Source organism: Micromys minutus (assembly GCF_963924665.1).
Source record: "Micromys minutus genome assembly, chromosome: 32".
Lineage (NCBI taxonomy): Eukaryota > Metazoa > Chordata > Mammalia > Rodentia > Muridae > Micromys > Micromys minutus.
Window position 1 is genome coordinate 11,526,306 of NC_137967.1, and position 15,446 is coordinate 11,541,751.

Genomic DNA, 15,446 nt, shown 5'->3' on the forward strand with positions numbered 1-15,446 from the left:
TTACTGAGATTTTTTTCCCCTACAAACCAATCCTTTGCCTCCCAGTGAGTGACTCCATTGTACTGCAAGCCAAGCACAGAGCAAGCTGCACTATGTAGCAGACTGTGGTGAGACAACCATCCTTCCCACAGCTGTACCGTGACTGACAGTGTTTGCTGAGGCCAGCAGAACCTCCGAGAATGATCCACTAACGTGTCCAAGCCTGTCTGTGCCTATAGTCGCCTGTACCGCTTTGACAGGCAGCAGCTGAACCTAAGTCTGTATAGACTCTGCCTAGAGCCATTGTAAAATGGGAATCTTGAAAAGGTAGCCATCTGTAGTGACCCCCAAACCCTGCAAGTAACCTGCACAAACTCATTTTACCCAATCAAATGAATAGAAATGAGTCATGGGATGTGTGTCTCACCTTGGGGGTAGGTCATAATTATACAGCTCTCCTACCAAGTCAGGAAACAGCTGCCCATGGACAAGAGTCCCTGAAGACAGACCTGCCTAAGCCGCTCCCAGAAAGCCCCCCGGTGCATTATTAGCCTGGGTAATAAGCACAGAGGTGACTATTAGAGCGAGTATGGGAGGAGGCATTTCCACCAGGGGGCCGGAAGAAGAGTCCTCCCAGGAAAGAAGCCCTGGAATGGGGTCAGCTCCAGCAGTGGCTGGGCTGGACAGGAAACCGGTCAGGTGCCATGCTAAGGCAGACCGGCAGAACAGGGTGTCAGACCAGTTTGGCTGTAGGGAGAAGTGTCAGAGACGGCTGACACTACAGAAATACATTTATTATTCCATCATTTCTATTTTATATGTTTGAATGGTTTTTTTGTAAGAAAAAAAAGATTTATTTATTTATTATATGTACACTGTGGCTGTCTTCAGACACACCCAAAAAGGGCATCAGATCCCATTACGGATGGTTGTGAGCCACCCTGTGGTTGCTGGGATTTGAACTCAGGACCTCTGGAAGAACAGTCAGTGCTCTTCACCACTGAGCCATCTCTCCGGCCCCTATGTTTGAGTGCTTTGCCTATGCATATGTACGCCTGTGCACTGCATTTGCACACACTGCCCGCAGAGGCCAGAACAGGGCGTCAGACCCACTGGAACTGGAGTTACAGACAGTTGTGAGCCACCACGTAATGACTCGGCATCAAACCTGGGTCCTCTGAGATCAGACAGCGCTTTCAACCACTGAGCCATCTTTCCAGCCTAGTGTTTTGTTTTGTTTTTCAATTCCCATGGTTATGGTTTGAATATATAATGTCTCCATCTTAAATACTTTGTCCCCAGCGCATGCACTTCTGTCTGTGGCCTGGAGAGGGTAAAGCCTAGAGAGAGGAAGTAGGTCGCTAAAGCAGGGCCTTGGAAGGTCATATCTGTTTCCACCTGGTTCCGGTCCTGCAGTCGGCTTCCTGTTTCTCGATAATATGGAGATGCCTCTTCAAAACACCCTAGCCATCATGACTACTCATGGGACATCATCCCCCAAAACAGATCCCAAATCAACCCTTTCTCCTTAGGCTGGTCACGGCAACAAGAAAAGTCAATGCTATTATTTATTATTCCCATAAAGGGCTCTGAACTCCAGAGAAGATTCTAAGCTGGTTGCTTCTTGGCCCCTGGTGGCAGGCTCTTGGTACAGAAATTAAGCACTAAGCTGTTGGTCCCACATTGCTCTCTCAGAACTGACAGGAAAGGTGAAGAACTTTCTAGAAACCCCATTGTAATCAGTAACAGGAATCAGCAGGATGTTGATGTTGTGAAAGAAACGAAGTTTTGTGCATCAGGAGTGTGACCATAAACACAGTGTCATGGTGAGCATCCTGTGCCGCAGCAGCACCGGATACACACCGGACGGCATGCAGCAGGCCCTCGGGTCCCCAGCCTGCAGCACTGGAACTGCCGGGAGGTCACTGCTGGTGACTCAGTTCTGCTCTGCGCTGCAGGTCATGCATCTCTCGGTTAGTACCATTTGGGGAAAAGAGGCTGTCACGGCCAACATCCTAACCATCGCTTACTGTTGATTCGTTTAGCAATTGTAAAAACAAAAACTTTTTTTTTTCTCAATTTAAAAACAGACATTCGGCCTCCACGGTGGCCTCTCTCCAGCCACAGATACACTGGATTGCCTAAGAGCCCTGGATCGCTTACAAGAAGTTCCACAGGAGGTGACTTTTGATTTTTAGGGGGAAAAAAGTGTAATCACATGTGGGAAGGGTAACTCAATTAAACAGGATAACTCATACTGCGTATTTGTTTTTTATCCTTGTCCATGTATGATCTCTAATGGTCAGATCCAGATGACTGTGGTGGCTGGGGCACTTATTTCTCCACGTGATGCTGGCTACATATTTGGACAAGATATTTCGGAAACATTTAACCACGCTAACGGTCTCACACTGGTGTTTCGTGCTCACCCGCTTCTAACGGAAGTTTGTCGTTTTCCTGCAGAATTACTTTACTCTAATGGTGTGTGCCTCTGTAAGAGGTTTCACGACTTAGAACGTAGGAATCAGATCCAATTACCAAATCCACATCTCCATGTCTACTCTGTTAAAGCCATTTTTGTAAGCAGTGTTCCAGTCAAAAGGTTTCCAACATATACTCATCAGGTGACTGTAACAACGCTTTTAAGTTCTGCAATGTGTCCAGCTTAATCCAGGTTACCTGTGGGAGTAATTTTTCAGATTTTATATGATCTTGACATTCTGAAACGATTGAAGTTTTATGGAAGAAATATCTTCCTAAATCTGGGCATGGTGAGTGCTTGTAATCCCAGTATTTGGGAGGCCAAAGCAGGAGGTCATGAGTTTCATGCTGTCTAGAACATATAAGGAATTAAATAAACTACCTTCAATGGGGGCTGGAGAGACAGCTCAGCAGTAAAGAGCACACTGCTCTTCCAGAGGATGCTCAGTGGAGACTTGAGCTTGACACGTATTATTCCATGCCGGTTTTGAGGTGCACACTGTAGAGTGGGTGCCTTGTTTCTTTACTGGAGCTGTATGAGCCGAGTCTTGCTATGTAACGTATGCTGGCCTCAGACTCACATGTTTGAGTTACTGGCCTGTTTTATAATGTTTCGTCTCATGTATGTATGTATGTATGTATGTATGTATAATGAATTCTATGGTTTCCAAAATCCAAGTTAAAAAAAAACCCAAGAATCTCTGGTTAAACCATATGAAGGAGAATACGACTCATAAAACCCAGAACAAGCTTGTAGAAAAGCAGACTCCTGTGGGCGAAACCAGGCACAAGTGACTTCTGGTTTTCCAGAAAAGCCACCAGCAACCGGAGGCTGAGCTGAGCTGGCTAAACTTCTCCTTTGGCTTCACATCCTCAGAGGCCTGACCTGATCAAGTCACCACACGAGAAGAGAAGTGGAAGCTCAGTGCGAGGTGAGAAGAGACAGGACACACAAGCCACCAGGGACTTCCCAAGCAGAGTCAAAGACAACACCAAGGCGCTCCAACTACTCAATTTAAAAGAAAGCATGGGGGGAAAAACTGGGGGGGGGGTCTCCAAGGCTAGCTCGGTCATTGAGATGCAAGACTGCATCTTAACCCCCAGAACTCAGGTGGAAAAGCCTGACAAAACAGGTCTGTGGAGCATACATGAACTCTCAGCACCGAGAAAGCAAGAGAACCCTGGGACGGTAGGACAGTCAGCCTAGGTGTGCTGTGTAGGTGTGCACTGATCCAATGAGAGACTCCGTATCAAAACCAGAAGAGCTCTCTCGACTGAGGAATGTCACCCGAGGCTGTCCTGTGACCTCCACATAGGCATACAGATTTGCCTTCATACACACAAATTCACACACAAGAGACTAGGATAGTTCCAATGAGAGAGCCCTGCCTAGAATCCCCAAGTGAGGGGCTGGGAGTGTGGTTCAATGATAGAGCCCCTGCCTAGCATGTACAATATCCTGATTTTCCTCCTTGGCATTGAAGAGAGAGAGAGAGAGAGAGAGAGAGAGAGAGAGAGAGAGAGAGAGAGAGAGAGAGAGAGAGAGAAGGAAAAGAAAAAAGAGGAAGAAAGAAGAGGGAGAGGAAGAGAAGAAGGAAGGGGAGGAGGAAAAGAAGGAGGAAGAGGAAGAAGAGAAAGAAGAGGAGGAGGAAGAAGAGAAAGAAGAGGAGGAGGAGCAGCAATTGCTACTGCCACCACCCACCCACTGTCCTGGTTGGTTTGTTTTTTGTTTTTCTGTTTTGTTTTTTTTTTGTTTTTTTTTTTTTTTTTTTTCTCAACTTGACTCAAGCTAGAGTTATCTGCAAAGAAGGAGCCTCAGCTGAAAAGAGGCTTCCATCATAATGGACTGTGGGCGTTTTCCTGATCAACAACTGATGTGAGACTGCCCAGCCCACCGTGGGCGGTGCCATCCTCAAGCAGGTGGTCCGGGGATGTGTAAGAAAGCAGCTGAGCAAGCCATGGAGAAAAAGCCAGGAGGCAGCGATTCTTTGTGGTCTCTGCTTCAGTGCCTGCCTTAAGTTCCTGCTCAAGCCAGGACAGCCACTAGTGTGCAATACGGAATGTTCCCCCACGGGCAGGCTCATGTGTTAGAGGCGTTGGTCCCCAGCTGGTGGCCCCTTTGAGAAGGTTCTTTAAGCTTAGATGTGAGGGGTCTACCTGGTCGAAGCAAGTCACTGGTAGGCATGCCTCTGTGGATTAAGCTGGTCCCCAGTCCCTCCCTTGTTTTTTTTTCCCCTCCCAATCCTGAGGTGAAGAAAGTGCTACGTCACAGACTCCCACCACCACACAATGTCCCACCTCGCCACAGGTTCAGGGTCAACAATCATGACATGAACAGAAACCTCTGACACCACTGGTCAGCACCCAACTCTTCCCCACTAGGTGCTAAGCATTTTGTCAAGTTATCACGAAAACTGACTAAAGCCCCCAACCCAAGTACCGGAAGGATCTGCAACACCAAGACACAGGAGTGCCCCTACTCCCAGCAACAAGAGGTTTCCCGATGCCACCATTGCTCCCGAATGCTTCTATCCCTGATCCCTGGCCGCCTTTTGAGCTGTGACTATAGCCTACAGCTGGGGAATAAAACATCCTGACCGAAAGCGGCGTAGGAGAAGAAACCGTTTACTTGCCTTACAATTTCGAGGTCCTGTCTATCGCTGGGGGGATGTGGAGCCAGGAAATCTAGCTGACAGTCCCATGGCACCCACTGTCAAACAGCAAGAGACAGACGCACCCATGCACCCTGCTTGCCGCTGCTGCTTATGGGTAGCTAGTTTCCTTCACTCTTCGGCAGTTCGAGACTTAAGAAACAGCATAGCGCACAGTGGGCTGTGAATCAATTAATAGGGGGACAGTCCCCACCACAGACAGGACCACAGGCTAGCCTGATCCAGACAATTCCTCAATTCAGACTTTCTCCTCGGGTTACTGTAGGTGTGTGAAGATGACATTTTTTCAGTGAATTATCAGGCTGGTGCTGAGAACTGTGGCCCGGTCTTCTGTGGAAGCCACACGTGCTTTTAACCAAGGAGCAGTTAAAAACCAATCACGCCACTAAGTGTGCATTCACATGCTCCCTGCTTCCGCAGGAGAGTGCCCAACTGAACAGGGGGACTGTCGAGCGCCAGGGGAGGCCTAGGACACCTTTGTTCTAAAAGCACTCACAGACCACAAGGAAGTAAGAGAGCCGAGTACCAGGACAAAGGTATGATCCACCATAGACGAGGGGCAAGAGTTTGGAGACAGGATGACAACGGAGGACGTACTGGCTGGTTTATGTCAACTTGACACAAGCTCTCATCATCTGAGAAGAGGGCTTCAGTTGAGAAAATGCCTCCATAAAATCTGGATATAAGGCATTTTCCTGCTTAGTGATTGATGGGGGAGGGCCCGGTCCATTTTGGGCATCGCCATCCCTGAGCGGGCTGATCGAGCCACGTGAGGCAAGCCAGTAAGTGGCCTCTGCATCAGCTCCTGCCTCCGGGACACGGAAGTATGAACCAAATAAACCCTTTCCTTGCCAACTTGCTGTTTGCCCATGGTGTTTCATCACAGCAATAGAAACCCTAAGACACCACGCTTCGGTCTCGGGAGGCTTCACCCAGGAAGGAGCTTTAGATGGCCTCTCACTGCTCATGCACACATCCAGCATGGGGAAGCCATGCTCTGTAACTGACTTCCTCTAAACGTCCCCTTAGCCTGCCGCACTTCTCACGCTTGAAGGTCGGTGGACTCACAATGCCATGGATCCGCGCCACCGTGCTGCACAAGTCCGGGCGCCACTTCTGAAGGGCTAGGTAGAAAGGGTTTTTCAGGAGATCCTCATCATACAGAGCCATATGGACTTCAGCGGGGGATCCAAGGGAGCTTCCTGGAACAAGGGAGGGAAAAGTTGTGACTAGAGACAGGGCCCTCACTCCATCCTAGTCCACCCAGAGCTCACGCTGTAGACCAGGCTGACCTTGAACTCAAAGAGATCCACCTGCCTCTGTCTCGAAAGAGTTGAGATTAAAGACTTTTGCCACATCACCTGACTGTGCTTTTTTGATTATGGTTACCCACAAAACCCACACATGCTTGCACACACAGCCCTCCCCCCACATGCTTGCACACACAGCCCTCCCCCCACATGCTTGCACATACAGCCCTCCCCCCACATGCTTGAACATACAGCCCTCCCCCCCACATGCTTGCACACACAGCCCTCCCCCCACATGCTTGAACATACAGCCCTCCCCCCCACATGCTTGCACACACAGCCCTCCCCCCACATGCTTGCACACACAGCCCTCCCCCCTCCCCATCTCACCAACGGCCTAAATGCCCAACCACTTTGTTTTTGTTGTTTTGCTTGAAGCAAGGTCTCTCTGTGTACACACCCCAACCCGACCTGGAAATTAGGTCCTCCCACTGCAGTGTCCCCAGCTCTGGGGTTATCAAATCTGCACCCTATGCCCAGCTTTCTCCATGTTTTTTTCCATCCTGAGCCAGCCCTGTGGCCTGACGTAACTGGCTAGGGTTTCTGAGCATCAGCCTCGAGGGGCCCTGTGTATTCCACCCTCATTCTCAAGATACCCCAAGGACAGCATGTTGGGAAACAGCCCAAGGAAGGAAAAAGCCATGGGGGGGGGGAGGCGGAGACCATGTGATCGAATGAACTGAACCATGCAGGAGGGAAAATGCAGTCTCACGGTTCCGCCAATGACAACACCCAGAGATGAACGAAATGAGGGCAGCTGGGAGCTGTCAAGTTCTAAGCCGGTTACATAGCAAAGACCACCTGAAACCAGGACCACTGAGGTCCCACAAACCCCGGTAACTTCGAAAAGCCCTAAACGTTCTCACATTTCCATCTCCAGTCTGGATTTTATTTTTGCACGTACTATAAATCGACAGCTAATTTCATTTTTCCATATGGCAAGCGACTGTCCCAACATGGCTTCTGGCACAGTCTCTGTCTTCCACACCAGTCGGGGAAAGCCGACTCGGCCATCCTCCCAAGTCCCCCGGTGCATCCTATTTCCACACCCTACTCGATTTCAATGGTCTAGACCTGGGCTGTTCAGAAAGGGGTAGGCAAAAACTCCAACTGGAGACGCAGACTGTACCGTCGAGAGGGAAATTCTCACTGCATACGTTCCGTTTTTGAACTATTACATTGTCAAATAGAAATTTTTAGCGTATTTGGTTTGTTCTGAGATATTACGTTTTCTACTTTTTTTTTTTTTTTTTTTTTGCTTTTGCACATGGGGGTGGGGGTGGGGGTGGACAACGTGTGCTACAGTGAACATGTGATCGTCAGAGGACAACTCCCAGGAGTTGGTTCTCTCCCTCCAACATGTGGGCAGGCCATGGGGACGGATTCAAGTGCCTTGCCTGCCAACTGGACTTGTTTTTACTGCACCCTTATGACCTCAAACCCCTGGGCTCATGTGATCTTTGTACCTCCAGGTGTGCACCACCACGCCCGAGATGTACATGCTATAAACATCTAGTGGCCACATTTAGCGGGAAAAAAAAAAAAAAACAAACAACTGAAATTGGTTTTTTACAGTTTATATATTGTAACCTATCTAAAATATACTTTCAAGAAAGACTGATTCCTTTAAAATTAAAATGAATGCGGTCTCAGTGGATGAGGGCACTTGCTGCCAATCCTGATGACCTGAGTTCGATCCCCGGGACAGAGCTGACTCCTGCAAGCTGTCTTCTAACTTCTTCCTTAAAGTGTTATTTTTGTTATTGACTGTAAGAGCGTGGGTGTTTTGCCGACCTGGTGTGACTGTGAATCCTGTGCGTGTCTGGTACATGTGGAAGCCAGAAGAGGGTATTATAACCCTCTGGAGTTCTAGATGGTTGTGAGCCACCATATGGTTGCTAGTGATTGAACCTGGCTCCTCTGCAAAAGCAGCCAGTGCTCTTAACCACTGAGTCACCTCTCCAGCTCCTGTTCTCCGATTCCTACACACACACACACACACACACACACACACACTCACACACACACACACACACACACCACCAAACTCCATCTACCCAGATGGAAAAGTCTGCCTGACACTCACAGGCCCAACACCAAGTCTCTTGGCCCAGGGACTTGACAACTGGCCCCCCTGGGGACTTTTCTCACTGGGGACTTAGCCCCTCCCACAGGAGGATCTAAGGGAACTTTTAAGAGCCAAAAAAAAATTTTTTAAAGGGTGTAAATAATCCTGCCTTGGGCCCCCAGGGCCCAAATCAGGTGTTTGATTCATTGAATTCAATTATTGCCGGAGCCAAATAATCCTCTTATGATCCCCCAAGAGAAGCAGAGAATGCCAGTTTGGGGAGGACCGACTCATAAGGGAATAGCATTCTTCCTGGTTCCACGGGAAGCTGAAGATGCTCCGGACAAAAACCACTTGAGAAACAGGGATGTACATGATGGAGAGATGAAGCTGGGGAAGGAGGCGTGACGCTGGCGAAACACCCAAACTGTCACTCCCCAGCAAGGAGAGATGGCCAGAGAGGAACCGGAATAGCGGGGGATGGGAAAACCACAGAGATGAGGACCAAAGCAATGCTATGGGTTCAGGAGGTTTGAGGACAGCTCATAGAAGCCTTAAGAATCCAGGACCAAGGGTCTCTTGAGCATCCCTGACAGACCTCTAGTGAAAATAAACAGAGAAATCGGTAGCATGAGTCAGAAATACCAAATACCCCTGAACGTGAGCTACCTGAGGCCAGCTACCCTGCGGTCAAAACAGCCATATGGGGCTTCACAAGAGTCTGAACATCTGCAGGAGAGACTACACACACAACCGGGATGAGTCTAGGTAGTCAGGAACCATCAGGGGACTGGGTACAGCCCTGCTCTTCGGAATCCAGCACGGAGGGGAGTCTGTGCCTCCCAGAGATGTACTCCCTGCCAAGTGAAAACAGGAGCCCTTAGAGGTTCGGAATCAAAGGCACACTCTCCAAGCAGCGAGCAAGGCCCTCTAAGTGCTACATGATTCAAAGGGAGGGGTGGGGCGGGGGCACAAAAAGGGAACAGTTTCTATTCATCTATTTTTAATATCAATGGAAGCACGAGATAGAATCTGTGCCTTCTGGCCCCCAGTCCTTCTGGTCCTGTAATAGTTACAAATGGGGGCTGTACTGTCCTTAAACCCCATGCTAAAGCACTCAGCTCTAACACCCACACCCAGGCTACTTCGAGGCTAAGAGGAAGCGAGAGGACGGCTGGCTCTCCCAGTTAGGCGAAGGGTTAATCCCAGGCCACAGCCACACAGGTAAAAATAAACAAGGTGCTCAAACCTGTGGTGTTAGGGAGAAAGGATCAGGGAGCCAGTTAAGTTTGGACGGGTCTGATCACTGCTCAGAATCACCTCATCGCCTTGCTCCCAGAGTTGCAGAGATGCAGATGGCACGGCCACATACCCATCTCCCTGCCAGGATCTCAGGTAGATGGGCAGGCACTCAGAGAGCCCGGTGTTAGTAGCTCCCAAAGATGGCCAACCTCGTGACACATTAATCCAGATTCCTCTGAACTGACTCCTCTCTAAGTCCGTCCCTCTAATTGTTTGGTCACATTCCTTGGCACCCCTTGCAGAGGAAGATGTTACTGGACACCAACCTAATGTCGCCGGCTAATAACCAGGGAGTGTCCTAACAGCACAAAATCACTGAACCCAGACAAATCAATAGCAAAAAAAAAAAAAAAAAGCCCGCAGTGGCCTGGTGTGAGGACAGCACAATCTGGTAAATACACAGAGACCCAGTTATGACCTTGACCCCAGGCCCTGTGCAGACACCACTGCTGTTCCCTAGTGATGCTGCCTGCTAGATGACTCAGGTGAGACCTCAAGGCTGGGGGAGCGCGCCCAAGGTCTAACCTTCACCCAACTCCAACACCCTGGCTGCTTTCCCAATGGCTACTCCTCTACCTCTGCCTCTCAGACTGCACACACACCTGTCCTGGTGAACCACACCCAAGGGACTTCTCCGACAGCAAGGTCCATGTAGTATTTTTCTGACTTTCCATCTGCCCCCCCCCCCCAACCAGCTGAATGGTCCATACTTGGCGTTTGGTCTTTGTCCATTTTCGAAATCCCATCATTCCCCATGCCCCCCTACAGCTTCCCAAAGGGATGAGTTCTCCCCTGCTTCACCCATTTGGTCCCGAAACCCTTTCAAAACCCATAGAGGTGGCTCCTGTGTGGCTGTAATCATCACCCTGTGCCAGAAAGTACTGAGGTTCAGGGCTCTAGACCCTGTCGGTTGACACACCACTTCGGCCTGCTCTGGAGGACTCTCAAACCTCTAATATGTGCTGTTTTCGCTCCGGATCAATAGGAAGTTTACAATGTTTAAAGAAAACAGGAGCATCTCTCCACAGAATGAAACAGACATCCCAGCCACTGAGGACTATGTCTGTCCAGTCTCATAAGCCCTCTTACCCTGAGCCCCTCACTCCTAGATGATGATGTGTCATTTGCCTCCACTGCCACCCACCCCGCCTTGAGTATCCACGTCCCCTGCAGAAGCTAGGGGGGCACCGCCTGGCGCGCGCGCATCTGGGCAGTCCGTTTTCAACCAAGAAACTGAACAGACTCTGGGTGACTGAACGTCTCTAGGTACCTGAGTTTTCCATAAATCTTCTCTTACCTACAGGACGAGAGGACCTCGCCACGTGGAAAGCAGGCAGGGACACCCTCTCCAATTTCAGCCCCCGCGGAAACTCAATCAGCTGGCCTAGACCCGGACCTGAGCACATAGCCTCCTCCCCCAGTATCCAGTTTGGCCACCGGAAAACCTTCCAGGCCACATGGCTTGGAAGCGATGGCTCTGCCCACTGCCCCAAGTCCTAGCTCTGGGGGACCCAGGCCTGCCGTGGAGCCCCAGGAACAAATGCATTCTCCGCGCCGCCTAGGCTTCCCTCTGGACGCAGTGGACAACGTGCGCGCCGCGCTGCAGACAGCAGAGGAACGGGAGAGCTGGGAGGCTCAGCCCGCAACGGGTCTGGGCCCCGGGGGCCCATCAGCCCAGCCTGGAGCTCCAGCTCAGCGCAGGGAACCCTCCCCCTTCCGCTCCCAGGCCCCGCCCGACCTCGGCGCCCCCCAGAGTAGGGCGGCGCTGGAGGACACCCGCAGAAGACACTTACTTAAGAGGCTACATAGTTTCACCTCTGTGCTAGGACTGTACCTCCCAGACAGCGGGCTGGGACCTGAGTGCCCACCACCCGGGTGCGGTGGCTCCACTCTTCAGCCTACCTCTTAACTCCGCCGTTGGGCGGGACCCTGCTCCAGTCTGCCCAATAAGAGGTCACCTTAGCCGAGACTGACACGTAAACAGAGCAATCATTAAATCGAATTCATTCGTGGGTGGGGCCCAGGAGTCTCCTCCGCGCTTCCTACTCGGGCTAGCCCCGCCCAGAGTCAGGGAGTGCGCGTGCCCAGAATTCGAGGGGCGGGACCTAAGGAAGATCTGATATTAGGGGTGGGGTCCAAGCTGGGTCCCCGAAAAGGGGCTAGACTGCGGTAGAGAAAGAGAGTTCCATCTGAGTAACAATCTTACCCGGCCGATCGCCCTGTGCTGCTGCTGATGCAGACTGGAGGTGCCCAGTCCTCCGAGCCACCCTACTCTGTTGCCTACAGGGTCTAAGAGTACAGTGTCCCTTGGTCCTTTCCCGTCACTAGCATGGGCTCCAATAAACTAAAGCCTTCTTTCTATCTAGTCCCACTTTTCCTAGTCTGCAAAATAGGGGGGAGGGAACCCTTGGATTTTCAGGGAGCTAAGGTTCCAGAATTATAATGGTAGGGAGAAGAGGGAAAGCCACACTTGACCTCCCTGGGCTGGGCCCCGCCTACCGCTGGTCCAGGGGTGGGAGGAAGCTCTGGGCCCAGACGGGCGGCTGGAGGCGTGTCCTAGGAAACTAGATCTTGCTGCCCTTGGCTAGGACTAAGGCGGGCAGCTCAGCTTGGAGACTTGGGGTCGATCAAGGATGGGGTCTGCACTCTGGGTTTCTCGGGGAGCCGCCGTGAAAAAGAAAGTTGTGCAAAGCCTCTACGCGTGACCCGGAGCGCATCAGGGGGAAAATGGAGGAGTGGATGTGGAGCAGCTAACCAGACTACCTCTGCCTGTGGGAACGACGGAGGCTCATGTCGAGGGTCCCTGGAGAGCGCCGTTGAGAGCGGCGGCGAGGACATGAGGAGCATTCAGTCCGCTCTGCCCAAGTTTGGCGTCAGGGCTGGAGGCGACCTGCGACGCTGAAGGGTGCAAGTGGGGCACCACCTCCGGAGGGCAGCGCCATGGCCAGAGAGGAGTGCAAGGCGCTGCTGGACGCGCTCAACAAGACCACGGCGTGCTACCATCACTTAGTGCTGACTGTGGGCGGCTCCGCGGACTCGCAGGACCTCCGGGAAGAACTGCAGAAGACCCGCCAGAAGGCGCGGGAGCTGGCCATGGCCACCGGCGCCCGGTTGACCGTCGCGCTCCGCGACCGGAGCTTAGCTACCGAGGAGCGCGCGGAGTTTGAGCGGCTCTGGGTGGCCTTTTCGGGCTGCCTAGACCTGCTCGAAGCCGACATGCAGCGCGCACTGACGCTGGGAGCCGCCTTCCCGCTGCACGCGCCGCGCCGGCCACTTGTTCGCACCGGGGTGGCCGGCGGCTCCTCTGCTGTAGCGGCGCGCGCCCTGAGCACCCGCAGCCTGCGGCACGAAGCCGAGAGCGACTTCGATGTCGCCGACCTGCCCCAGTTGGAGCGCGAAGTCCTCCAGGTGGGCGAGATGATCGACAACATGGAAATGAAAGTCAACGTGCCCCGCTGGACTGTACAGGCGCGACAAGCGGCGGGCGCCGAGCTCCAGTCCGGCGCCAGTGCGGGCGCGTCCTCCGTCGGTGGCATTTCGGTAGAGGAGCGCTCGGGACCCTGCGACCCCAGCAGGGCCCTGGCTGCCACCGTTTTCAGCGCCGTGCTGCTGGTGGCTGTGGCGCTCGCCTTTTGTGTGGCAAAGCTGAGCTGACTGATATTCAACGGCCGTCCGCTGGCCCGTCTCTTTCCAGGGCATGGGCTTGGGGTTTGAACCATTAAGGAGAGAGGTAGCGAGCCCGGATGTGTGCGTATGAACATGATTCTCTCAAGGCCCACCTCTACCTGGGCAAAACATATTTTGTTTTTTGTTTTTTTGTTTTGTTTTGTTTTGTTTTTTAACCTGCTGGCCCAAGAGGAGTTAACAGCACAGGGCGGTCAGGCCATTACCTCTAATGCTTGTAGGAGCTTTACCTCCTATTAATAGAAATCGGTCCACAGTGAGTGACCCCAGATCCCTTTGGGGTTGATGGGTTAACAGCCAGGTTTGGTACCCTCAAGCTGGTTGGTAGCTCTCGTTCTGCCTTAGACGAGACAATTTGGTAAAGGTGGGAGGGGGGTTGTATCAAGCATAGCGTGTGTGGTGGTGGGGCATTTACAGTAAGATGTGCGTGGGTTTTCTTACCTTAATTCTTTGGGGTCTAGGCTTTGGGAGAGTGTACCGATAGGGATGCTGTAAAGAGCTTTCTCTGAGGTACACTATTACCCTTGGCAGGGATTGCCTATTAGTCACCAGGAGCTGCAGCTATGGGAGGTTTTGTGTCGTGACCCCATTTAGGGTCACAACCAAGAAGGTTGTTTCAATTCGACGTGGTGGGTCCACTGCACACTTGCCGCCATTGAAGACCGGTCCGTCCCTACCCGTCCCCGGATGCGGGGAGGAATAGGATGCTGCTGCTTTGGGAAGGGCCAAACTGATAATGTAAACAGGCACGTTCTCCTTCTCACCGGTTTACTTTATCCCAGAATTAGACCACAGTGTTTGACCCTCCTTTGAGGGAGGGCTGGGGAATCCTCTTTGAAGCTCTTAATCCTATCTATCCCTGGAATTTACTCGGCAGCCAATAGGAGCGCTAGTTTTTTTAGAGAGCTGCCCAACTGTCTGACCCTGTGCTACAGGAAAGGGCGATGCTGGTATCCCTGGTAACCAGGGGCTGTGAGCCTGGCAGCTGAGTTCAAAACATAACAGCTTTAATTTGGTATTTAAAGAGCTCTAAACACACACACACACACACACACACACACACCGTATTGCACTTGCAGAGCATGCAAGTTCTGTTCCCAGCACCCATCACCAGCTGCTCACAACTGCCTGTAACTTCAGCTCCAGGAGAGGTCTAGCGTCCTCTTCTGGACTCTTCAGGTACTTCCCCTAACAAATCCACACTATCCACACATACACATATCTAAAACCAAAAATTTCGAATCTGTATTCCTGAGAGGAAACTGAATTTTGAGATCACAGCTCACACTGCCAGAATCACCCACATGAAAGGCGGAAACAGCCCCTGCTTTCCACCGGTAAAGGGCAAGACGTAAGAAATGCTCTCCACCTTCCTGGCGGGGCTCCTTTAGAGCCCCGGGGAAATGGTCCCGAGAAAGCGGATGCATTTAACCTTCAAATGGTTATTTGGAGCGAAAGCAAAGATTTGCTTGGCTCAAAATGGGGTTTTCTTTTTTTTAAACCTCTGCAAGTGAGAGAAGGGGACTGGATGGACAGCTCAAGCGGCTTTTCCAGAGGTCCTGGGCTTGATCCTCAGCGCCACCTGGTGGCTACAGATTCCTGTCATTTCAGTCCCAGATAACCCAACACCCTTATTTTAGCCTCCTGGAAAAGCTGCAAGCAGGCCACATCCATGCAGGCAAAGCCCCATAAACACAAGATTGGTGGTGCTGATGGTGGAGGTGATGGTGGAGGTGATGGTGGTGGTGATGGTGGAGGTGATGGTGGTGGTGGTGGTGGTGGAGGTGGTGGTGGTGGTGGAGGTGATGGAGGTGATGGTGGTGGTGGTGATGGTGGTGGTGGTGGTGGAGGTGATGGTGGTGGTAGTGGTGGTGGTGGTGGTGGTGGTGGTGATGATGATTTGTTTAAGTGAGAAAGAGGACCAGGAGTATTCTTTACCAGGTCAACTTG

The 15,446-nt window shown here is 51.7% G+C and overlaps 2 protein-coding genes across 4 annotated transcripts in view; one reads left to right on the top strand and one right to left on the bottom strand.

Annotated features, from left to right (window-relative positions):
• Nucleotides 1-11,726, bottom strand: part of ANKRD27 (ankyrin repeat domain 27) — a 48,860-nt gene extending 37,134 nt beyond the window's left edge. For all 3 annotated transcript variants that reach the window (XM_080908351.1, XM_080908352.1, XM_080908350.1), the window contains exons 1-2: nucleotides 11,606-11,726; nucleotides 6,201-6,334 (exon numbers count right to left, since the gene is read on the bottom strand). In XM_080908351.1, coding sequence (XP_080764477.1) covers nucleotides 6,201-6,302 — 102 coding nt within the window. In that variant the 5' untranslated portion in view covers nucleotides 6,303-6,334; nucleotides 11,606-11,726. The remainder of the gene's footprint in view (nucleotides 1-6,200; nucleotides 6,335-11,605) is intronic.
• A 1,026-nt stretch (nucleotides 11,727-12,752) lies between these two features.
• On the top strand, nucleotides 12,753-13,466 carry RGS9BP (regulator of G protein signaling 9 binding protein; the record flags this gene model as incomplete). The annotated part of the gene is made up of 1 exon (XM_080908385.1): nucleotides 12,753-13,466. The coding sequence occupies one exon, from the start codon at nucleotides 12,753-12,755 to the stop codon at nucleotides 13,464-13,466; it is 714 nt and encodes a 237-aa protein (XP_080764511.1).
• Between the last annotated feature and the right edge of the window lie 1,980 nt (nucleotides 13,467-15,446).